General features: G+C 55.1%; 1 protein-coding gene across 5 annotated transcripts; it reads right to left on the bottom strand.

Moving 5' to 3' along the window:
- Nucleotides 1-6,552: 6,552 nt before the first annotated feature.
- NUF2 (NUF2 component of NDC80 kinetochore complex) lies at nt 6,553-24,511 on the bottom strand. Of its 5 annotated transcripts, none has more exons than XM_036344478.1 (14): nt 24,400-24,511; nt 23,246-23,387; nt 21,975-22,049; nt 21,151-21,227; nt 20,619-20,680; nt 17,549-17,646; nt 16,443-16,516; nt 15,228-15,324; nt 14,711-14,773; nt 13,941-14,078; nt 11,531-11,671; nt 10,511-10,686; nt 9,140-9,275; nt 6,553-8,041 (listed from the first exon to the last, which is right to left on the bottom strand). In XM_036344478.1, the coding sequence occupies exons 2-14, from the start codon at nt 23,366-23,368 to the stop codon at nt 7,907-7,909; spliced, it is 1,395 nt and encodes a 464-aa protein (XP_036200371.1). In that variant the 5' UTR covers nt 23,369-23,387; nt 24,400-24,511; the 3' UTR covers nt 6,553-7,906. The 5 variants fall into 5 exon arrangements, with proteins under 5 accessions (XP_036200371.1, XP_036200374.1, XP_036200373.1 ...); XM_036344481.1 differs by lacking the exon at nt 24,400-24,511 and adding an exon at nt 24,159-24,169; XM_036344480.1 differs by lacking the exon at nt 24,400-24,511 and adding an exon at nt 23,975-24,104.
- Between the last annotated feature and the right edge of the window lie 261 nt (nt 24,512-24,772).

Raw genomic sequence — 24,772 nt, 5'->3', positions numbered from 1 at the left:
TGCGGGGAGCCTTCTTGCTGTGCAGAGATCCAGCTTCTGTCTCAGCAACAGGACGCGACAATGGAAGGGGCATGAGGGTGACGTGTCGGGCAGTGTGGGGACATGGATGCTGTTCAACACCTTGATCCCCGCCCTGCCGCCCTGCCCCACCCAGCAAGCCAGGTCCATCCTCCCGGCCACATCACCCCCAAGGGCTGCCAGACAGCTTCCCACACCGCGACATCACCCGGACACCCCGTCCTCCACCACTGCCCCCCAGATACACTCAGACTTTCAGGGCACTCGGGGTCCCCACTCCACACCTGATGGAGCCTCGCGCCTGTCCCAGCACCACTCTGCGCTGGCCCAGCAGCTCGGCCTGGCTCCGCGCCTGTCCCAACAGGAGCACCTGTCCCTGTCCCCACAGGAGCACCCGTCCCTGTCCCCGCAGAAGCACCTGTCCCTGTCCCTGTCCCCACAGGAGCACCTGTCCCCGTCCCCGCAGGAGCACCTGTCCTTGTCCCTGTCCCCGCAGGAGCACCCATCCCTGTCCCCGCAGGAGCACCTGTCTCTGTCCCCACAGGAGCACCTGTCCCTGTCCCCACAGGAGCACCTGTCGCTGTCCCTGTCCCCGCAGGAGCACCCGTCCCTGTCCCCGCAAGAGCACCTGTCCCTGTCCCTGTCCCCACAGGAGCACCTACCCCTGTCCCCACAGGAGCACCTGTCCCTGTCCCCACAGGAGCGCCTGTCCCTGTCCCTGTCCCTGCAGGAGCACCTGTCCCTGTCCTTGTCCCCACAGGAGCACCTGCCCCTGCCACACAGGTGACATCTCAAGTGCCCACACGGACGACGTCTCTGCTACCCGGGTGACATAACAGGCAGTGAGCGACCACAGGTCCTGCCAAGACCCATCGCTTGCCAGACAGCCCATAAAGACCAAGAGTGACAAGCAGAGAGAATCAGGGAGCCTGAGTGGTAAGAGCTGGAATTATACCCATGCCCCTGACTGCCCGTGTGGAGGACCCTGGTCCAGAGGGGGACATGGCCCTGCCCCCCGCGCCGCCCACAGCAGGCGCCTCGGTAGCTGGAGCCACAGGACGATTCTCCAGCAGCCAGGGCATCCCCCAACGCAGCCTGCTCCCTGCTCCCCGCCATCCAGCCAGCTCCCCTGGAGGCGGGCAGAGGCTTCTGCTAGAGGAAAGAGGCCCTTACAGTCCACTGGCTGCGCTTCCGGAACCAGGAGGGCGGTGGCTCCTCGGTCCAGATTGGACATTGGGCGTATTGGTGGGGCGGGCGGCACAGCGTCCAGTCCCCCTGCGCTGCTCTCACCCTGTGACACTGGCAGACGGGTCCCCCACGGGCCTCCTGTCGGAGCCCTGAACCCTGGGCACGTGATGCGGTTTAACGCAATCAGATGACTTTGCCGGTCAGATTAGACGCCTCCTGGACGCCGGCCTTGGAGCCACCTGCGGGCGGCACCCACCTGCGGGCGGCACCCACTGCGGGCGGCACCCACCTGCGGGCGGCACCCACTGCGAGCGGCACCCACCTGCGGGCGGCACCCACTGCAGATGCCGGTGTTGGGGACACTCGGGGTGAAGGATCATAGGGCTGTGGGCCATCTTCGTGGCTAGGCACTTTGACCCACCACACTGAACATCTAAAACATTCATGTTTATTTGAACATTTTCCTGGGTTATTTGTGCTGCGCCACGGAGCTGATCTGTGCATGTAGCTGAGCTGAGGTCATATCCACTTTTAAGAGAAAGCATTTGCTAGAGACTCCAGTCCACGGCTTAGCGATCCCGCTGCGAGAGCTTCCGGCAGAGCCAGTGGGTGCAGGACGGGGAGCCAGCGGTCTCTCCTGAGAAACCTGCGTGAGCCTCGAGGCGGATTCCCGCGCCGTCGGCGCCTCCCACCCCACCCGCTATTGGAAACTGTTGTTAAGTATAAGGAGCAGCGGGTCTTCCCCCGACGTCCCCGCCTTCCATGTTCCAGGACCTAGTTTGGGGCCCAGCAAGTTGCTCAGTTTGGAGGAATTGGGGCGCCTCTGGGCGGTGAGGCGTGGTGCCTGCGGGCGCTCCCGCTCCGTCCGCTCCGTCCGAAGCCAGCAGTTCACTGCCTGTCCCGGGCCTCGGGGTCCCCCGGGAAGGGTCTTGCTGTTGAATCCGAATTGTGTTAGAAGCGCACACACAGCAGCTGTGAGAGCGCGTCGGTTAACCTGGCAACTAGTTCACATGTGAACACGCGCTCCACCCCCTCCTGTGTCCTGGGAGTGTCACCGGGACCACAGACAAGGCCCGTGGGGACAGGAAAGGAAGGCTCTGTCCTCAGGACTCGGGTCAGAACTTGGTGTTTTGACCAGGGTTTCGAAACCTTCCATACAAGAAACCGGTATGACCAGCATCAGGGAAGTTCCGGAGTCCAACCCTGGACCCGTGAGGGCGAGTGTCCGCAGGGCTGCGCGGCGTTAAGCTGGCGAACGAGTCTCCCTGTCTCGCTGGTCAGCAGGCCCCCCGGGCCTTGGGCGTCAGTCACAGCGGCCACGCCGCCGCAAGGGCGCCCTGTGCGGCCTCCTCCCCCCAGTGCCTACGCTTCGCTTTCTGCAGGGCTGCCTTTCAAGGAACAGGCGCATTGACCACGAACAATTTTTGAGGGAGGGGAGGGACCGCTGCCGTGTGGCCAAACCCAGGCACGTGGGCGGAGACTGCCGAGCCCTGCAAACGGTTCTCGACCTCAGGGACTCAGGCCGCGGCCTTCCGGGGAGCGGGGACCCCATGCCTTGATTGCGATCATGAGGGTGGACTAGGGGTCTGACTGGGAAAAACAAACTGGCAAGTAAAGTGATGTGCAATGGGCTGCTCATCGTATGGTGTCTGGTGGGGGAGGGGGCCTCACACAGGCCAGAACCCGATATCCGATATCCGTGCGAACCTAGAGCCAGACCTCTGAGGGCGCCTCAGGAATGCCCTCCTGTCCGAGCGTGCCAGGGGCAGGAGGGGAAGGAAGTTTACAGTCTGAGGGGCGGGCAGATGAGCTGTAAGGAGATAACGTCGTGTTGTGACAGACACGCTGGACACACACGCCTGCACCTCATCACTCGGCCAGTTCTATGCTCCCAGGCGCACGGAGGAAGGAGGAGCCTCAGGTCACGTTGCAAATGACAAGAACACGGGCGGGGGGGGGGGGGGGCATGTAATTAAAAAGTGCACATCAAAATACTAGTGTATTTCTGCTGCTCGAACTACGGGTTTTCAGTATGTTGTGCCTTTGCGTTTTTCATTCTCTACAAGTCCTTTCCTCCCAGCAGAGGTGAAGCTGTTTTGAATGTTCTCTGGGCTCCTTGCACCGGGGGTCAGCGGGGAGCTTCGGGGAGGGTGGCGTTGAGCTGGAGGTGGGAAGGGGAGGGCTCGGCTAAGCCAAGGCAGGGGTCGGCCAGGAGGGGCCTTGCTCGGAGACTCAGCTGGACAGAGGGTGCTAGAGGCTGGGCCTTTGGCAGATCCCCGGAGCCCAGCCACTCTGAAGGCCGACAGGACTCTCACGAGACATCCATTCAAGTGCTGCCACCAACTTAAAAACCTAGAGCAAGCAAGGACAGCTTTTGGTGCCTGTTAAAAATTCCAGTTCATTACTCTAAGTGTGAGCTGGTCCCTGCCAGTGGCGGGCAGTGCTGACACGCAGCAGACCGCTGGCTCCCGGCTCCCAGCTCCCGGCAGGCTCCCAGCTGCCCTCTCCCACCCACCCCTGCTTGAGACGCATGCAGGCTCTCTGGACCCCAGAGCTTCCGGGCAGCACAGGTACCAGCAGCAACTACAGGATAAAGCCAACCTCTGAGCTCAGTTAAGTTGCAGACTGAGTGTGGCCTTTATCTTCAACAAGGACAGCAAACCCAAAGCCGCGCCCAGCTCCCGCTGCCAGCTTCTGCTCTGAGGACATGACATGCATTATGTCCTTAGGAGCAGACGGCAGCACTATAACTAATTAAACCCACCACAATATCACGGCAAATCACTTTGCTTTTCTAACAGGTAAATGTAACTGGCCGTTCTGTTTGGAAGCGTACTCGCCCAACATCAATTCCTTTAGTTTCTAGAGAATAGGAGCGAGAGGCAATCTCATTTTAATTATATCTCTTTATTGCTAACAAAGGAATGATTTATGCAATTAAATTAACTGGCTAGAAAATTATTCTCAGCTGGGCTGTCCTGATTCTTTGCTTTCTGAACCGCAGGCTCTTACACTTGTGTGTGTAGATTAATTTTCCTGATATGCAAACAATGCCTCTTGTGTTCGCCTTTTCCTTTTTTATATTCAGAGGTTCCCTTTTCTTCTTGCCAACGACACGAATAATATTTATTGAACTGCTTGGCTCTGACTACATTTTATTTTTTAATGTTAAAAAGATAAAAAAGATCTTTCCTTTCCAGCTTCATTACCCCGGGCAGAGTGAGGTCGGAGGGTCTTGTCTGCGGTCCCGGGAAAGCAGAAAAGCAGGAGGCGTGCAGACGCGTGGGAGCTGCACCGTGGGGAGCGGCTTCGCAGCCCCAGAGCGTGTCATGAGCAAATGCCTTGGGGACCCTCCCTCCCTCCTCCTGGCTTTCCTTGTCCCTCTGCCTCCCCCGCCCACCCCAGGGCCTCTCTCCCGTTATTCCTACCGGTGCACCCAGGTAAATGCTGGTGCTGAACCACAGCCAGCCCACCTTTGTGACCTCCGTGAGTGGACACTGGATGAGGTCCGGGGGAGGGGGTGATGGAGGAATGCGAAGACATCCACAGAGCCGGTGGCAGGAGGGCAATGTCTGGTAGAGCCTTACGGCAGAAGGTGGATGCAGAGAGGGTGATGACATTACTTACTTGGGACTGCCGGCATTGCGTGGGCCTGCATTACTTCACCTTTCAGATAGGAGGAGGGGAGTCGCAGAATACCAGGTGGATGTTAAGTGACGGGAGGACGCACAGACGCAGTAACGGGCGCTTCCCCTTTGCTCGGCCTTACCTGCGAGGCCAGCATCCTGGGGCCGGGCAGGATGCCAAGTGCTCTTTGCCTGCATGTCCTGTGTCTGCGGTGCGGAGCGCTGCCGTGGGGGGGGGGGCGGCAGCCAGGGGCAGCACGGGAGCCAGGACGGCTGTGACTGACCGCAGATGGGGCTGCTCCGTCCTCTGGTTCACCCCCAGCCCCCGCCGCCCGCACCGTGTCTGAGGGAGGAGCCCTCCCTGACAAACCCCAGGCCAGAAAGCACCATGGGCCGAGAACCAAGGCTGCCAGTCAGAAGCGGTAACTAGTTTGCTTCGAGGACCTCAGGACCTGGGACGGACCCTCTCAGTGGGTTTCATGGACGCAGTAGATTAAACAACTGCTGCTCGGGGGGCAGGCTCTGCGTGGGCGCTTAGTCCCCGGGAGGAGACGCAGACGCCGCAGGGGATGCGGGCATTTGCAGACGCTGGCAAGCGGCAGGCAGCCTGGTGCTGACGACAGGAGTCTCTGGGACCCTCACCACTGGGGCCGGTGCCCAAGGGCAGAGGACGGTGCAGACCCCACGCTTCCCCTCTGGCTTGGATCCCGAGAGATGCTGCCGTGCGCGCGCCGACAGCGGCGAAACAGAACAGGGAGGAGCAGCCTGACCGTGGGGCAGGAGGTGGTGCGCGGGGCCACGAAATGCTACGCAGCAGTGTCCGTGGAACAGAGCTCCACGCAGAATGCTCCCGCCGCTTCGCTCGGCAATGAAGTGCCCTCACGGGGCGCCGGCAGGCCTGCGCCAGGCCCTCCTCGGGGTGACAATAAGTGAGACGAGGGGCAGGAGCGTGCGCCCCACGCCGTGCCCGCGCGGTTAGGGGAGCCGCACGGAGGCAGCTCCCGTGTAAGAAACTCTCACTTGTTTCCGAGCGCGGGTCCCGAGAGCAGGGGCACGGTTGTGGGGAGACAGCAGCGAGGGCTGAGGTTGGAGGAATGTCTTCTGTTAAACTAGGGAGGCACCGCTGCTTGCAATGCAGTAGGCGTCTGTCCCGAAGGGAAGGAATCCCTTTCTCACAGGAAAACAGACGACGTCACGTTGGTCACTGAGGTCACCACCGCTGGTTCCAGGAGCTGCCTGCCCCTCGGCCTCCCTCCGAGCTGAGCCCTTCAGTCCTGCGGGTCGAACCTGAGAGGCCACAGCATCAGGTTTGCAAAGCAGGAAGGAGGCAGCGTTTCAGGGAGACCTGTGGGCAGTGAGTGGGGCCGAGGGCAGGTGACCGTCACTCATCAGGAGAGAAGGGAGCCACCCTGACGGCAGGCCGGGGGGGCCCAGGCTCGGCTCCCAAGTGACTTGCTACCGTTGGGTGGGTGTCTCAACTCCTTGTCTCAGGAAGTCACCATCCTCCGTGTTGAGTTGTGTGGAATCTGAACTAGAACCCCAGAAGCCGGTGCTCAGGGACAACCGCGATACCATCACCCAGGAAGGGGAAATCGAGGCAGACTCGAGCTTTGGCTGAACAGGCATCCTTTTATGAACTTTTAAAATAACTTTAAGATGCTACTTAGAACCTATTTTGAGTCTAAATTCTCTCACACTTTTCTGAGTTGCTCTGATCACTTTAACATTTTCAGCTTTGATGTTCCAAACCCTAGGCCCTGGAGGCAGTGCGGGCAGGAAGGCAGCGCGATCGCAGGGGAGCCGAAGGAACTGCGGAAGGAGGGGGAGGCCCTGACTCTGAGCTGAATTTCATACTTTTCTGGTCTTTCTAAAAATAGGGAACATCCCGTGAAACTGAAGTCAGATGCTTTAACTTCAGCCTGCAGGACGCGGATTTCAACTTCCCGTGCTTCGTCATCCGATGGCTTAGCTCCTTGAAGGCGTCAGTTGAACTTGAAGTTACGCAACTGCTCTACACAGGCCCCGGCTGCACCTGTGCCCTGCACAGCCGTTTCCATTGTGGTGATAGCCTTTCGTGTTCACATTGAGAAGGCTTTGGGGAAAATTCTAAATTGTGTCATTTATTCTTCAGTCAGAACAGCCGATAGAGGTTTAAATGTGGGTATGTTTGGGGACGGAGAGAGATGAGTGAAGACATGAAACTTCTAGGCCATATGCTAATGTTTGGTATGGAAAAGTGCATGAAAGATGAGCGTTTTTGTGGACAACCATGAAGCTGGGTGAGGGGCTGTTATTTGGCCACAGGACGAAAAGGCTGCTGCCCGAGTAGCACAGAGGCGGGGCAGGTGCGGGGTGTGCTTCGCCAGGGCTGCCAGCGCGAGCCGGCTCCTGGCCCCAGGCGGAGCGGAGACCTGAGGCAGTGCCCTGGTTCGGGGGCTCGGTTAGTTGAGTGTCATCCATACACCAGAGGGTTATGAGTTTGATCCCCAGTTGGGAAGCATATGGGAGACAACTGATTGATGTTTCTTTTCCTCCCTTCCTTTCTCTCTAAAATCAATTAAAAAAACAAAACCTTTTGCTTGATGTAGTCCCATGTTATTTTTAATGCATTTTAAATTTATTTTTGTACGTGGTGTAAGCAAGTGGTCCATGTTCACTTTCATCATGTGGCTGCCGTTTTTCCAGCACCACTTACTGAAGAGACTGTCCCTACCCCACTGTGTAGCCTCACCTTTGTGTAGACTGACCACAGGAGCGAGGACTTATTTCTGGGCTCTGCTGATCTGTTTTTATGCCAGAGCCATACTGTTTTGATTACTGTAGCTTTATAATATCGTTTGATATCAAGGAGCATGGCTGACAGGAAGAGCTGGGGCCGAGTCATGAAGAGCTGCAGAGCTTTATGAGTTAGGATATGTCCACATTAAATGCATTATCCTACAAATAATAACCTATGAGTGTACACAAAATGACTGAGCTAACATTTAGTACTTCTGATACTTCCATTAAATTCAACTTCCAGTTACAAACATTAAACCACACAAGCTATTTACAAACCACCTGCCACATGTGCATCAGGTGGGCAGCGTGGCCATCCTCTTCCTCAGCTCAGCTGCCTTCCCCTCCAGCTCAGCACAGCACTCCTCGGCCGCCTTCCCAATGCCTTCATGGTATTTCTCCAGAGCCCCTTTCAAGGTCAGAAATATTTCCTAAGTGGAAAGTGAGATGGAATGAGTCTATGCAGCCATCTAAACTGAAAATGAGTTACAAGAATCATGGTCTGATTCCTATTTATTAATACCACGTGCACGCACACACGCGTCTATTCTCACTAAAAAACCCTCTACAAGCCAGACAGACACATCAACCACGTCTGCTCCTCAGAACAAGCCTGTCCTGTCACCACGGCCTGGGTTCTGAGACATGAGGACTTAACCGTCAAGGAAACTTCCACTTTGCCGCTCTCCATGGCAAACACCAGGCACACACCTAGGCAGCGGTGGCAGCGAGAGCCTCTGCCCAGGACCCGCCATCACTGAAGGCCTGTACACAGACTCACTACGAGCCCACGGGGCTGGGAAATGGCCCAGCCTCACGTGGCCAGGCTGCTCCACCAGCAAGAATGAGTTTTCACCCAAACCCACGTGCATGTCTGAACATGAAGAAACATGAAAGCAAAAGTTTTCAGCCTGAAGGTAGTTTCTTCCATCTCATACTTAGCCAATGCAATTTTGATCTTTTATTATTTATTTTTAAAATTCTCAAACCTTGTGCTGGGGCCCTGACCAGAGTACGCCGGAGGTTCAAGGCCCACTCGCCATTCGCATGTGTATAGGCAAGGACACAGCACATTACTAGGTTAAACGCCCCTTTGCCCTACACATGCGCGAGGGCAATGCCTCAGCCGTAGCACTATCTGTACTGCGCAAGCGCACCCTCATGTAACCTCTTTATGTTAGTGTAGCACGAGAGTCACTAATTGGCACGAGACCTCTTTTGTTTGAGCGTGTATATCAGGTGCCCCTGATCAGCCAGTTGTTGGCTGCTTTGTTCACAGTAAAGCATGTCCCACCCACCTGCTGTTGCCCATGTGTTCTTCCCATTTCCTGCCCCCAAGGGGGTCCAGTCCCTGGCTGAGGAACTTGCCCCCCCCACCTTGGTATAAGAATAAGTAGGATTCTGAAAGGTTATGGGAGGGGGGTCAACCTCTACTCTAGAAAACTGACGAAATCTTTAAAATGAGGGTGGCATAACTGACGTCTTCAGCTGGTGAGATGACCTGAAGTTAATTTCTCATCAACACTCACCTGGGACTTCAGTTTCTCCCTCTCCGTGGTATCTTTTAGTTGCTGGATGGCAAATTTAACTTTTTGGATTTCTTGGTTAATGGTGGTTATTCGCTCATACACAGCACCTCTTTTTTCTTGAACTTTATTGCAATCTCTAAAGAAAATGGAGACAGCCGATTATAATTCCTCTTCAGCATCTAAAGGGCAAACATTTAACTCTGAATCCAATTCCAAAGTGACCATGTGTATCTGACACACCTCAGCCTTGTCTCAGGAATAAAAGCGAACGGATGACCCCAGTGTGGGGCTACACACGTGCCGGGTGCCCATAAGCCACATGGGTCTGACATCACAGTCCCCACCCAGGGTGTGCCTTGCATGCCACTGGTGGGAATGTGAGTCAGGGCAATTCCACTGTGAGGCAGCTTGGCCACAAATCTAACGCCCAGGCTCTGCCCTTTGTTTCATCCACAGGAGGAACAAAGCAAAGGAAATCGTCCCCCGATCCCTAACATGACACCTGACATCCCTGACACCCATCTTAACTATTCTTAGCACCTTAGCTCAGACGGGAAGGAGACTGCACCAAGGGACCCCCAGCTCACTAGCTGACAGCTACCACGAACGTTAACACTACAGCTCTTCTCTGAGCACAAAATCCACGGTGCTGCCAGGCTGCGACAGCCCGGTGCACTGGGAGGTGCACTGGGAGGTGGACTGGGAGGTGCACTGGGAGGTGCACTGGGAGGTGGACTGGGAGGTGGACTAGATGGACTAGGAGGTGCACTGGGAGGTGCACTGGGAGGTGGACTGGGAGGTGCACTGGGAGGTGCACTGGGAGGTGGACTGGGAGGTGCACTGGGAGGTGCACTGGGAGGTGCACTGGGAGGTACACTAGGAGGTGCACTGGGAGGTGGACTGGGAGGTGCACTAGGAGGTGCACTGGGAGGTGGACTGGGAGGTGCACTGGGAGGTGGACTGGGAGGTGCACTAGGAGGTGCACTAGGAGGTGCACTGGGAGGTAGACTGGGAGGTGCACTGGGAGGTGGACTGGGAGGTGCACTAGGAGGTGCACTAGGAGGTGCACTGGGAGGTGCACTGGGAGGTGCATTAGGAGGTGGACTGGGAGGTGCACCGGGAGGTGGACCACCTGGCCGACAGAGTAGAGCACTGAAGAGTTATGCAAATCACAGAATTGTGACCCTGGAAAGAAATCCAGTACAGCAACATCTCCAAATCTGGACACGGCCCCCTAAGACCCACAGCTGGCTCATCTGTTCCGCCCCTCACTGTGGAACACCTTTCTGAAACGGTACGGGTTTTGGAATCTCAGGCAAAGCTCTTAGTTATCCCAGTGCCCGCCCTGCCCTGCCCTGCACCGCTCCGTACTCAATGACCGTGCGCTTGTACTGCTTGACGTCCTCGTGCTTCTTGTTGATTTTGAACTGGGCTGTGGCGAGTTTTTCCTTCTTCACATTCATCAGTCTGCGCAAGGAATTCTCTTCCGCCTTCAGTTTCTTCAGTTCTGACTCCCCGCTCTCAATCTGGTCCTCTAGGTTCAGGTTCTGTGTCATGAGAAGGACTTCATGTCAATGCAACCAAGTAGGGTTTACAGACAGAATGAACGACTCTTTCTAGAAGAACAGCAATCAGACATGCTCTGAAAGGAGATGGAACAGTTTCAGCCCTGCACCCGCAGAAGCATGCAGATGGAGGAGACACCAGTAGGCAGGGACAGAGAGCACGTGACACCCACAGGGCTTCTCTTGCTGCTTTCTCGGAGAACTGGAATAGAGGTGCGTACAAGACCAGCTAGCGGCGAAGGAGGAGCAGGGAGGAGGGTGGCCCAGATCTGAGAGAAGCAGGGACCTCCCCCTGCTCTGCGGGCTGCCCGAGGGCAGACAGGCGAGAATGCAGTGGGGAACCAACACCTCGGGCCATCTCACACCCTAACCTCTACTTCCTCAGGTAAGAAATCCCTCACAAATGCATGGGGCGTGGCCTGGGGACAGGCAGGGTGAGGATGGGAAGGGTGCGAAGTGGGAAGAGTTTCTAGCCAGAGACACTTAATGCTGGTGCTGGCTCTCCGCCTGCAGGACTGACACTGTCACTAACTTTCGTCTCTAGATCTCAGGGGGCACTAGGTCACCTGGAGGAGCACTTCCAACAACTGTGAACTCGAGTTTAAAACTTCTGCTACTTTTCTCTGAAACCCAGAGCAACAAGCGATGTCAGTGACGCCACCATCGCCGTCCCCTGGGGAGAGCTGGGCTGAAGAGACCAAGGAGCGCTCTGCCCCAGCACACAGCCCGCGGCGCTGCAGGGACCTGCTTCTTTAGGACACGGTACCGGAGAGGAAAGCAAATCCCAGGCACTAACGCCCGCAACGCCAGGGAGGACAGAACAAACCTCCTTTAAGACACCGGCCAGCTTCTCCCTGTTCTCCGCCAGGTCCTGTATTTTCTTCTGATACAGCTGCACCTCCAGCTGACAGGAGGGCAGGCCGTCCACCGAGTCGCGGTACACCTCGTACTTCTCCATCACTTCTTGCTTGGGGAGAAACGCAGAAGCCGGGTGAGAGCCCCGTTGGGAAGGGCAGTGACGTCAGTGCCCGCTGGGCAGTGATGCTGCCGCGGAGCAGCAGAGCGCACTCAGACGGCCGGACAGCGCGGTCATGCCGCCTGAGCCCAGGGGCGTGGGCAGAGGAAAGCTGCCTTCACTCACCAACGCCCTCTCTGAAGCGCCCCCAAGGTTTCTCCCATGACCTGAAAAGGCTCCATTTCTGCCAACACTCCCACCGCCGATTCCTCCCAGGCAGCTGCCTCCCGATTATAATCTTAGTCCTTTGTGTAAAGATGACTACTCCAGCTCATTTTTAAAAAAGACTAGTTCCTCTTCTAAAACCAGAAATGAGCACTGTTGACCACACCACCCTAACAACGAGGGCTTCTCTCCTACCCCAGCCCCTTCTCAACCAGTGGTTGTCATCAGCAAACTGCTCGTTTCCCGTGGTCTTTTTCGTACTAACAGCACCTTGCATGTCGTGGACATAACGCATCACCTGTCACGTGCTCTACAGATATGTCCCATTCCTGCACTGTTCTCTATAGCTTTGGGGTTTCCTATCTTAATTTTAAAAATCCATCCCAGACCAAGATTATATGTGTTCTCTTGAAATTTCTAAAATTGCTGAATTTTTAAATTTTAATCCCGTTAAAATGTACTTTTGCAAGTGCTGCACGTGTAGACCCGACTCCCTCTGCTTCTACATGAGCAGCCATTGGATGAGAACTGCTTGCTAAATCCTCCCCGCTTCTCTCAGAACATGCAGATCTCTCGGGGCTCTCGTTCCTGCTCTGTGACCTTTGTCTATTCCTGTGTGGGAATTCTTAATACTCGGGAATTACCTGCGTAACAACCTCAGAGATGACCCGGAGTGTCTTTCCATAGTTTATAAAACTTGCCGCATAAAAGATGCTCAATCGTCCACCCACTTCTACTGAGTCCCACTCTACCCATCTCTTCCCACAAACACCCAGGGTCTTTAAACACAAATCCTACCACGCCCAGCACTCCCCTCTGAAGCAGTCGCTGCTGTGCCCTGGCTCTCAGGTCAAATCCAGCACCCTGAGCCTCGATCTCTGCCTAGTTTTCCATCACCTCAGGCCACTCTCCTTCTAGGCATCATGCTTTGCTCCCAGAACACACCTACGACCTCGGAAACTTTGCATATGCTGTTCCCTCTGCCCAATGCAAATGTACTAGGATTACCTGTTCGTCCTTCAGGTGTCAACCTCAATTCCCCTTCTCCCCCCACCCCAATTTCCACAGGGTAAAGCAGGCTCCCTCATCAGACTACTTCAAAGCACCCATACATTTTCTGTTTGTTTCTCTTTGTGGTGATTTTTCAAAAACAGATTTTATTTCCTGGAGTTTTACATTCACAGCAAAATTGAACGGAAGGAACAGAGATTTCCCATATACCTTCTGCCCCGACATGCAGACCCTATGCTTCTTCATAGTACATACTGAAACCTGTTATTATATAGTCTATGATAATAAAAGCATAATATGCTAACTAGACCGGATGTCCTTCCGGACATTCTTCCAGACGAAGCCGGGCTGCGAGGGAAGCCCAGGTCCCAGGTGCCTGCCAGCAGCCGGAGGGAAGCCTGGACCCCAAGGGCCGGAGGGACAGTGCCAGCAGCCGGGGAAGGAAGGCCTACTCCTGCACGAATTTCGTGCACTGGGCCTCTAGTTGGTTATAAAACTGTTTAATACTTTTCCCCCTTAAAATAAAGTACCTAAGTCTCATGAGGGTCACCCAGGGCAAAGCCTAAAACACGTGTTGCCTAAGTGCACAAAAGCCTTCAAATTCTATGTCTTTATCCCAAACCCACTTTGAGAAGAGCCACAAATTAGAGATTCGGGAAAAACGCTTAAAAGGGAGAGATGGACAGGTAACCAGGAAATCAGATAATTAACAAATGATTAGACAACAGTTGCCAAAAAGACAGAAACTCATTAAAATAGAAAGGAGCCTGGCTGGTGTGGCTCAGTGGATGAGCATCGACCTATGAACCTGGAGGTCATGGTTTGAGTCCCGGTCAGGGCACAGGCCCAGCTTTCAGGCTGGATCCCCAGTAGGGGTGTGCAGGAGGCAGCCGATCAGTGATTCTCTCATCACTGATGTTTCTCTCTCCTCCTCCTCCTCCTCTCCCTCCTCCTCCTCCTCCTCGCCCTTTCCTTTCTAAAATCAATAAAAAACATGTAAAATAACATTTAAAAAAAGTAAAAATAAAATAAAAAGGAAACTTACCCTAGAATTTTTAAGCTTCTGGACTGTATCTTTCATTTTTTCTTTATAATTCTTCACCTTCTCTGGGGAATCCACAATTTTTGTTTTCAAACTCTCTTGTGCTTCTTTCAAAGAAACCACTGATAACTTTAGTTCATTCTGTGGAGAAAACCTTTTTATATATTAGATACGACATTAGGTTGGAGATTTCCCATTACAATGGGAAAGAACAAGGAAGTCAGGTCCATGTTCGTGGCAGTGGGGGTGAAATTAAGTGATGGCCACAGTGTTTCCTGCCTTGAGGCTCACATTCGTGTCCAGGCCCCAGGCCAAGCTCTCCCTCAGTCCCTCAGGCTCCTGTTGTGTCCTGGCCCTCCAGTGTCCCGTGGCCCCCTGCCAGCTGGTCACACAGGTCCTGTGATGGGCCATGACAGTGTGGTCCTCCTGAGAGTCACCACCTCCGCCTGCACGGCCTGTGTCCACGAGCCCGGGAAACCCTGCCCCGCCTGCTCCAATCCCTCCATCGGCTGGACACAGGCTCACACCCACATGGTCCTTGTGCGGTTCAGCTGTTTCTCAACTGACAGACAACGTGGGCATGTGACCACTTAGTTACTTTTCATCTCCCAGAACCCAAGCAAAGTAACAGCACTGAGAAGGTGCTATGAAAAAAGTTCAATTCGATTCATTTTAAGGGAAAAGACACAGGAGACATTTGACTATATTACACCCAGTTAAACACTCCACACAAGCTCCCCAACCTCAATGCTGCTGAAGGGAAAGGTGCTCACCAAATGCTTGGTTCTCTCTAAAACATCGGACTTCTTTTGGGCATTTCTCTCTTGCAGCAACACCTAAGGAAAAAGCAAACACTCTTTCATAAGGACTCAGAGCAGGTTTAGAGAGCCTCTCGGAGCTCTGATAAAGCTAAGGTCAGAAAAGAGCTGGGGCATTCGGCCAGCACCCTCACGCCCTCGGTCCACACTATCCGGCCCCACCCCAGCCCCCCTACAAGTACCCACAGCTCCCTTACTGAGCAGCTCAATGCAATAGCTGCTCAGCGCTACGGCCGCCTCAGCAGCCCAGACAGAAGGAAAACAGTGCCGTGGTGCCCACGTGACCCGCTCTCGCGGAGAGGAGAGTCCGTGGGGCTTCCTAGGTCCGATGCTACCGTCCCCTAACTGCACTGGCAGCCTGGGCACCGCAGCAAGCCCTCCGTGCTTCTGTCTGTCCAGTGTCTGCTCATGCACTCCCGCCCCCATCTGCAGAGACGCTCTTCTCAGAGTCGAGGTCTGCCAGGACACACACCGTTTTCTGCCGGAAGTCCTGGTTCAGCAGCTGCTGCAGCTCCTGGATCTCGTCGGAAAGCTGCTGGAACTCGGCCTGCTCCTCCGCTGGAACAGAACTGAGCAGAGCGGCGCCAGTTAACCCCACGTGGTGCCAGGTCTGGACTGTGCGGGCCAGACTGAAGGCTGGGCCTCCGGAACTTCCCCGGGAACACCCTCTGCCTTCATGTCTGACTGAGATGGACCAGCTGCCTCCAGGACACGCTCCCTCCACTTCCCCCATCAGGTCTTCCTTCTTGGGGACCACTTCCATGGGTACCGTCTGCGCACCCCACCCTCTGACCCAGACTGAGAATACAGACTCAGGGCCCTCTGCCCTGCCCGCACGGCTGCTCCCTGGGCCCGGCAGCGCCTTCTCTGGCCCTCCCAGGCCTCCCTAACTGACCCTCACATGCCCAGTCTCCTCCACAGGAAGGTTCTCCGGGTGAGGCTCTAAAACATGGTCTAGAATCGTTCCTTTAATTCTGTCCCCTACTGCCAGCGAGTCTGACAAGCTCTCATTCCCAGCCACCTGCGTTCATCCCGTCAGTCCCCTCATGCCCCCGGGGTCCACCTTCTACTGCCATTCCCCGGGGACGGGTGCTTTGCTGCACGTGCTGCCAACACTCCCCCAGTCTGGCCCTGTCGCTTGATCTGCTGCGCTAAACCCACCACGTGAACTTGAACATCTGCCTCCTGTGCTGTCTTTTCAGCTACTGCTGTCCCTGAAGGCAATTCACAGGAAGGCCTGTGCAGCTACACTCAGACCCCAGCATGTGAGAAGGGGTAAAAGTCCGCCAGTTCCAAACCAGAATACACAAGGCCAAGGAACCTAACTCGCGAACGGTTCTCCTCCTGTCTGGCCGGAGTCAACAAAACGCCCCTCTGCTCAAGTAGAACGCTGACCACTAACGGCCCGCAGGGAGCCACTGCGCTCCTGTGCAAGCTAAACACTTCCGGGGCAGCTCCAGAGAGCGAGCTATCACTTGGCACGTGCCCAGCTAATGCACTAACAGCAGGAAAGAAACAAAAGATGTATTACACCCCGAGAGTGAGAAAAAGGAAAAGGTCAACTTAAAACAGTGTTTTAGGTAAGAAAGATAAGAGACTTGAGATCCAGTGTAAGGCTGTCAAACGCTTACAATCTACTGTGCCTGCTTGAAGTGGCGTTTATTTTATTTGTAAATCTGCTACTTACTCCAGTTTCTCCAACTTCATTAGCGCCTCCTGGTGAGCCACATTTAGCTGCTGCATTTTGTCCACAGAAGATTTCTATTAAAGCAAGTTTAGTAACTTCCCATTAGCTCCCAACATAATCAGCAGCAGGCTCACACATCACCGGCCAGGGCAGCGCAAACGCTCGCTACCCCTTCACCGTCAGAAACAAGCATGTGAGACGGCACCAGGCGCTGGGACAGCGCATCAGGGATTTCTGTGCTTCCTCACACAGAAGTGTTGGTGCAGCGCCGGGAACAGCACCTGAGACGACAGTGCCTGGACGCCAGTAGCTCGGTCGCCCTGAAGAGTCAGTGCTGAGTATCAGCCACAACCCAGCTTGTTCTAGTGCTAACCACAGGGGCAGCAGCCACTTGGGTGGTGGCCAGGGGAGCGTCACAGGGGTCTTTGTAGAAATGACAGATGTCTGAGCTGTGCCTCAGAAGTGAGAAGAAATGAGCCAAGCCGCGGTGTATGCGCATGTTGGCACACACACGTGTCGGCTTGGGGAGCGTGTGACGCTCAGGAGGTACGGGCGTGGTGTGGTCTGTGCTCAGTATGGCTGGACCTGAGTCTGAGTGCCTGACTCGGGGCTGTGCCCACAGCTGCGGACAGAGGGGAACAGCCCTCCAAACCCTCGGAACTGCAGGATGTGCGCATCTGGGACAGGGATTTATTGGACGGAAGGCGACCATGCGGTGCGGGGCCAGCATGATAAACAAGCAGCATCAGTCAGGCCGTCACTGAGGAGCAAGCGCCAATTCCAAGCCTCGGTGATTTAAGGGCACCGCTAACCTCAACAGGGACCTGGGACTCATCACGACTCTCCTCCCTGCCATTTCCTAAAACAGGAAGAACAGCCTCAGCCACAGGAGTAAACAAGCCCAGCCTCTCCCTAACGTCCGTCACCAAACAGCCAAGGCAGCCTCCCTGAGGTGCTCCCCGTAACTAGGCCTGCCGCTCACATACACACAGCCCGCTCGGTGCTACAGCACTCAGCCATGCGCGACAGCCGATTCACAGCAGATCACTAGTTTATAACGATGCTACTGGTCTGGTCTGCGACCCCAGAATCCTTTCCAGTCTTACATATTGCCAGAGAAACTCCATGTACGTGTCCCGGCATGCTTCCCTGAAGTGGATGAAGTTGATGATCCCACTCAAAAACCGACTGGTCCGTTTGGCTTCTAAAATAGAAAGCAAGACTCCTTAAATAAATCTTTGAAACAATATAAAAGTGGAAACTACCCTCTCCCACATGCACTCTGCTCGCAGGACACAGAACAGAGCTGGTGTGCTGGAACAGGCCAAGGTGCACTAACTTAAAGATCAGAGGATCTCTGCATTAACAACTCAAAAAAACGTTCAAGGCGAACCACGTTTGGCCACGAGAAAAGGGCAGAACCAGCTTTCTCTCCCCCTTAACCAATCACAAAGCCAGACACAACGGGCTGCAGCAGCCGAGGACAGCAGCCCCGAGGGACACCACGGCGGGGAGCCCTGTCCACGTGCCAGCCCACCGCCACCCACAGTGTCCGGGCTGCGCCCAGGGAGGAGGAGCACAGACCCACAGCTTCTGCTGAGCCATGAAGGAGGAGTTAGAGTTTGGAGAGACCGAGGCAAACAGAATTGAAACTGGCCTCTCCAAACTAAACTCCATTGCCCACCTTCCACTCCATCTGTTCAAGGGAGAGAGAAGCACCAGCAGTATAAGGAGAAAAAGAAAAAAACGTTTTAAAAAGACCTGAATCAAACTTTTACGATTTACAACTAGAATATGTGAAATGAAAAATCCACTCAGCAGGATTAACAGCAGACCTACAGAGGCAAGGACCAGTGAAAGGAAGGCAGCAGGAAAAGCCAGAGTCGAGCGTGAACAGAGTACCGTGCGCTGAGGGACACCCCCAAACAGCACAACGAATGAGTAAGGGGAGCCCCACAAAGAGGAGTGGCAGAGGGACCTTCATAAAATAGCCCAACACTCTCCACACTTGATAGAACTACAAGTGTATCATCCAAGGACGTAAGCAAATCTGAGGGAGGGGGCGGGAGGGGACACAGACAAATCCCTGAGAGGCGCGCGGATAAACTGCCGAGACCTGCGGCAGGAGAAGCAGCCGGCGGCAGAGGCAGCGGGTTCGTCCAGGCTGAGGAGCAAGGGGTCGGGATCACTGACCTTCACACAGAACAGCTGACAATGCCCGGGCCCCTCCGGCCACAGGGCCCTGGAGCTGGGAGCCCTGCAGGATGTGGGACCTCGGCAAGGCTGCACACATCCCAGCGAAAGGATGGATTAGGGCAGTGATGGCGACCTTTTGAGCTCGGCGTGTCAGCATTTTGAAAAACCCTAACTTAACTCTGGTGCCGTGTCACATATAGAAATTTTTTGATATTTGCAACCAGAGTAAAACAAAGATTTATATTTTTGATATTTATTTTATTAAATATTTAAATGCCATTTAACAAAGAAAAATCAACCAAAAAAATGAGTTCGCGTGTCACCTCTGACACGTGTGTCATAGGTTCGCCATCACTGGATTAAGGGAAACTCTCCCCCCAGTGCAGGGAGATGACGAGCTTACTGGCACCTCTTCCTTGTCATTTCTGAGACAATCAACTCCTCTGAGAAGTCTAACTGTGGCCACTGCCACATGGGTTTTAGTGGAAGTAAACTCTGTGTCTCTAGAACCATCAAAATTAAGAGTTAAGATAAAAAGTGGCTTTAGACAATGATAACCATGGGGGAACTTCCAGAAGCAGAATGAACCTCAGGAGGGACGTGGCCTTGACCCGGAAGCTGAAGACGAGTTTAAACTTATAATCCAAAATGCACACGGGCACCTGTGTGCACGCACACACACGCACGGAAGAAAACCCCCCTCATCCGTTTGTGGGTGCAGCTGAAGCGGGGCTAAGGGGAAACTTATGGCACTAAACACCTTTATTAGAAAAGAAGAAACGTCTCAAACAATGGCCTCAGTTTCTACCTTAAAAAAATAAACACCAGGGGGCAGGGGGAAAGAGCAAACCCAGAGCAAGCATGAAAAGGAATAATGCTAAGCACAAGAGCCAGTAAAATGGAAAACAGAAAAATCAATGAAATGAAAAGCTTTTTCTTTGAAAAGACCAACAGAAGAACATTCTCAAATGTAAGGAATTAAGAACAACTACCACTCGATGTGCGGGCACATCTAGTCAGAGGGGCCAGGGAGCAGTAAGAGTGGAGAGAGAAACTGCTCGAGTCCCAAAACTACAGAGACAGGTGAAACGATGCGGGAAGCCAGGAGCGATGCTATGTTCCTACCTTGCCAACCTAAGTGGAAGAAGGAGTCCCTGGAGAATGGAGACCAGCAGAGGAGCCCTTTATTTATTAAAGAGACTGAATTCTTGCCCTGACCAGTTTGGCTCAGTGGCTAGAGCGTCGGCCTGTGGACTGAAGAGTCCCAGGTTCGATTCCGGTCAAGGGCATGTACCTTGGTTGCGGGCACATCCCCAGGAGGGAGTGTGCAGGAGGCAGCTGGTCGATGTTTCTCTCTCATTGATGTTTCTAACTCTCTATCCCTCTCCCTTCCTCTCTGTAAAAAATCAATAAAATATATTAAAAAAAAAAGACTAAATTCTTAATCTGAAACCTTCCCATAGATTTCAATTATGCACTTACAATTGGCGAACTTTTATATAGTGTCAATTACACGTCAATCAACAAAACAAAAACCAGAGAGTCAAAGAGGACAAAACAAGTTGTGAGCAGCACCCCAGACCTCTTGCTCCAGGAGCCCCTGGGTGTGTGAGCATCAGAGGCAGAGGTGAGGGCACAGGAAGTCAGGACAAGCGCACCTTCTGGTACAATAGCGTGACTATTCGTGTTTTACTGAAAGACATTTTCTCCCTGGTAAACAGTACTTGTACATTTACATCTGATAAAACTGAGCCCACTATGCCACATCACAGCTTGCCTATTACTTGTATTCATACTCTCAATATACGGAACATTCTCAAATGTAAGGAATTAAGAACATCTCAGAAAAAGCTTTTCTGTGGCTCTGCAAGGACAGCACTCCAATATGAGGACATAAGAGAATCATCCTTCTGAATGGGATCCTCCTTCCTTTGGGTTGTACGTTTATTCGTAGAAAAGTGTTGAGAGACTCTCACTCACTTGGGTACAGGATGTCGGCCGTCTCGAAGTCGTTCACGCGGCAGATGGGCAGAAACGAGTTCCTGGAAGACGCAGTAGAGAAAACACTGAACAGTGTGCTGTCGATCACACACAAGCCCAGGACAGAAAGCTTCTTTTCAACGAGATTTCTAGATATATTCTGAACGTCAAAGGACCACAGCAGACATGCACTGTGGCACTGAAATCGCCTTTTCTGTACATCGTGTGAGTGCCCGTGCCCAGGCACAGTGGTCGATCCACATAAACAACGCACACTCATGGAGGTACTAGGACTCTTAAGAACACAACGGCCTCCAACAATTTTATGTTCACACCCCTTAAAACTTCGATTCAAAGTGCACACGTGGAGGCAGTGAGTCATGCTCGCTGAAAGTCTACAATTTAGAATACATATGGGACGGAGTGGAGAGCAAGAGGGCAGACATTCCTCCCCAAAGAAAATCGTGTCATTAAGAAAGCTTCATGTAACGTGGACAGGGTTAGACTAAGCAAATAAAACAGCTCTCCTCACAGGTGAATAAACAGGTTGCTGACGGGTAAGAAGCCTTCCATCAAATGCGGGTACATGACGTCCGAGTTCACGGGCATCTGAAGGGGAAAACCAAGTTACACATTAACCTGACGAAACGAGAAAAGTTTTCAAGAACCTCAACCACAAGTGAGATCAAATTATATTAACTTCTCACTAAAGAAAAGCAACCACAAATGGTATAGATCCTAGAGCTGTGGTTAATATTAACAACTAGGTTCAGAGGGTGTGCAAGAGCGGTTCTGAAGGCAGGAGGAAGGAAGGGCGCTGGTTCCGGTTTCTACGTAGCAGCACGGCTACGCCGGCTTTTACACGCGCTCGCTTACCCGCAGAACAAGCCCAGGGCAGAGCGCGGGCCTGTGTCAGACACGGAGCGAAGGCTTAGATTCTACACAACCTGCTGTGATGCTGCATCACCTGCACCTCCAGACGGCGCTCGGATGAGAGACACATCTCCTGCTAGAAATCCCTGACGTGCTAGAGCTCAGCTGCCCCCCTCGGCCGCTTTCCCCCCCGACGCGGCTCCGTCCTGAGGACAAGTCTCTGAGCGCCCGCTGGGAACCTGCACACCCGAGGCCCTGGGTCTCTCCCTGGTTTCTGTCTGACTGACGCTGTCAATATAAACCATCCTTAGGCCTGAGATGCCTTTCTAAGTGACACTTCATACAAGCCTTTCATTTTGTTACAAATAAAGTGAAGAACTTCCTGCCCTGAACCTGAGCCTGGAGGGTGGGAGGGTGGGAGGGGGAGGGGGGAGAGGGGGGAGGGGGGAGGGTGGGGCGCGAGCAGAGTGGCCGCCGACCCACCATGTAGAAGTGCTCCAGCCGCGCGCCGTACACGATCTGCAAGGCCCTCAGGTAGATCATGTGCAGGACCTCGGGCTGCGGAGAAACGCCTGTCAGTGCTGGGCCACCGCCGTCCTCACCCCACAGTCCCCGCGCGCAAAGGACAAGACTGACATCTGGGGGGGGGGGGGGCTAGAAGGGGTCAATGGGGGGGGAAATGGGGACGTCTGTAATACTTTCAACAATCAAGATAAATTTTTTTTAAAAGACTGAAAAAGTTCTCTTTTTCACTTGAAACATTTCCCTTCAAATAGTTACTTTTCCCAAATTTGAAAATGCCTTATATACTTACCACTTCTCCTAAGTAGTAAGGGGTGGTAAGATGGGCTGCCTACGCTCACAGACACAATGAGAGCAAGTCGATCCAAATCCAACCCCAGCAACGCTCCCCCCCCCCCCCCCCCCAGGGAAGAGGGGCCAGTCTTCCCAAACAGGTGGTCTGCACTGGGGTGTTTTTCTTCAAAAAGGAGGTCACCCAGGGCGGCCCTCCGGCTGCCCTTCCGCCCGCCCTTCCGCCCGCGGCTTGCGGAGCCCAGGCTGACCCTCCCGCCAGCACGCTGGAGGCAGGAACCTGCACGCCGTTCCCACCCACGTCCCGGAGTTAGGAGAACACTGCGGCGGGGTCTGAATGTGATAGGGTGGCCAGGGATGTTTACAGCGTCATCTCCGAGAATAGCAGCTCCCAAATGCGGGCCGCAGAGCCTGTCCTATCCCCATGCAGCTTTCTTAGTCCTGGGAGCCTCCCCTTCATTTTAAAGAACTAAAGGGCAGGAGACCAGAAAGCTGTGCCCCACACCATGACCCAGGCCTCCTGTGCTATCGCTTCACCGGGACTCACTGGCCACACGGTTCATTTCCGCACTGAACACCTGCAGATCTAAGCAACACGTCACTTCCCCTGGGGACACAGTGCAGGAAGGCTAGCCGGAGCGCCCAGGGCCGTTTCCCAGCAAGCCCTGGGCCTGGGAGCAGAGGGCACCCTCAGAGCACCACTCCCGCCACAGAAAACGCAACAGGAAGCAAAGGACCATATTAAAGGACTGAATTCCTAGCGGAATGGAGACGTCACCCCACATGTAAACTTGTTATTTTAAAACGACACGAGGAGCGTCTCAGTGGATTAAAACGACTGGCTGCCCCAAGTACTGGGCGCAGGCCCTTCTCCACCCCCAGAGGCCCCGCCTTCAGCCCCTCTCACTGCGCCCGCCCGCCTGCAGGCAGGCCCGCCTCACCTTCGGATTGGGGTACAGGTCACTCTTGGAGAGGTTTTTACCATCAGCCCCGGTGAGGATTTTGTTTCGAACGTGAGTCACAATCTCAGCTACATTGTATCTGGGGAAAGACAAGGTCTCCATCCTGGGGGTCTCCGCGAGTCTGGAGGAAGAAGAGAGGTCAGAGAAGGGCAGGGCGGCAGCGCTCCCTCGGGAAGCCGAGCGCGGGAGCCGGAGCCGAGCCGATGCGCACCGGGCGTCCGCAGCCATCGGGCACCCGGGCAGGGAGCCCGGCCTCACAGCCGCCTGCAGCTCCGGCCACTGCTGCGCTGGCGGAAGCAGCTCTCTGGTCCCCACGCTGCTCCCTTTCATTTGGTTGAAGAGACGGGGAACCATGTTTTTCCTTCTTTAAATTGGGGGCACATCGATCCTGAGAACTAATCCTCAAAGCAAGATGCTAGGCAGCACCCTCCGCAGAACCGTGTGTGACAGCGACGCTGCCCTGTGACCCCGCCTACCCCGGGACAGGGTGCGGGGCGAGGAGGGAGAGGAGCCACCAGGGCAACTTGAAAGCAACACAGAAACCCTCGCCCGGCGTCCGCCCACCTGGCGGCGGGGGCTCCTGCTCCGCGCTGGGTGCACCGACGCTCAGGAGGGGGTCCGGCAGCCGCCTGCGGCCGGGCCTCCCGCTCCCTCCTCCCCGCCCGGCAGGAGCCGCTCCCGCTCCCACGGCCGCTCCTGCTTTCCTACCGCGGACCCCCCTCCCCGGGAGGCCGGGCCCAGAGCCCAGCGGAACCCGCTCAGCTCCGCAAACGAAGGGAACGCCCGCTCTGGCCCGCCGCGCCGGACACCAGGGCAGGAACCACCGCTGCGGGCGGGAAGGTCCCGGGACTGGGCCTCCAGCTCCGCCCCCACTCGGGGCTCCGAGACCCACCGCGGGGCCAGGCGGCCGGAACCCCAACCCCGCCCGCGTCCGCCGCCCCGGCCGGGAGGACCGTGACTGACACTTCGCTGGACCGAGGCGGCGCCTGCAGGCGGAGGACCACGCGCGGGCCCCGCTCGGGCCACCGGCCTCCCCCTCGAGCCCGGGTATAACGCGGCGTCCGACCGCTGCGCCCCTCACTGTCGCTGACGCCGGGCCGCCCACCGCCTCCCCGCCTCCCGCCCGCGCTCACCGCTCCGGAGACAACCAGCCCGACGAGCAGCCTCGGGCGGAACCACCCCCAAGGCGCCGACCGCTGTTGCAGTTTAAACCTGCCGCCGGCCCGGGAGCCCCGCCCCTTCCGCCTACTTCCGGTAACGGTCACGCCGGAGGCCGTTGCGGCTCAAAAGACTGGAGCGGCGCGGGCTCCAGGCGGAACCTTTCTCGGGGCTCAGGCATCCGGTCGGACCTGAACTCCGCCGGAAGTGGGCGCTGCGGCTCGGTGCGCGTCGCGGGGAGGGGCGCTGCGAGCTCGCGGTTGGATTCGTGGTGCTCTCTCCTCTGGCTGTCCTTTGCGCTACGTATCTATATTAACTATGAATGAATAGGTAAACAGATACAATGCT

Source organism: Myotis myotis, unplaced genomic scaffold (assembly GCF_014108235.1).
Source record: "Myotis myotis isolate mMyoMyo1 unplaced genomic scaffold, mMyoMyo1.p scaffold_m19_p_18, whole genome shotgun sequence".
In the NCBI taxonomy this organism is placed as follows: Eukaryota; Metazoa; Chordata; class Mammalia; order Chiroptera; family Vespertilionidae; genus Myotis; species Myotis myotis.
The sequence above is the reverse complement of the archived record's forward strand: the minus strand, read 5'-3'. Positions and strand labels throughout refer to the sequence as shown.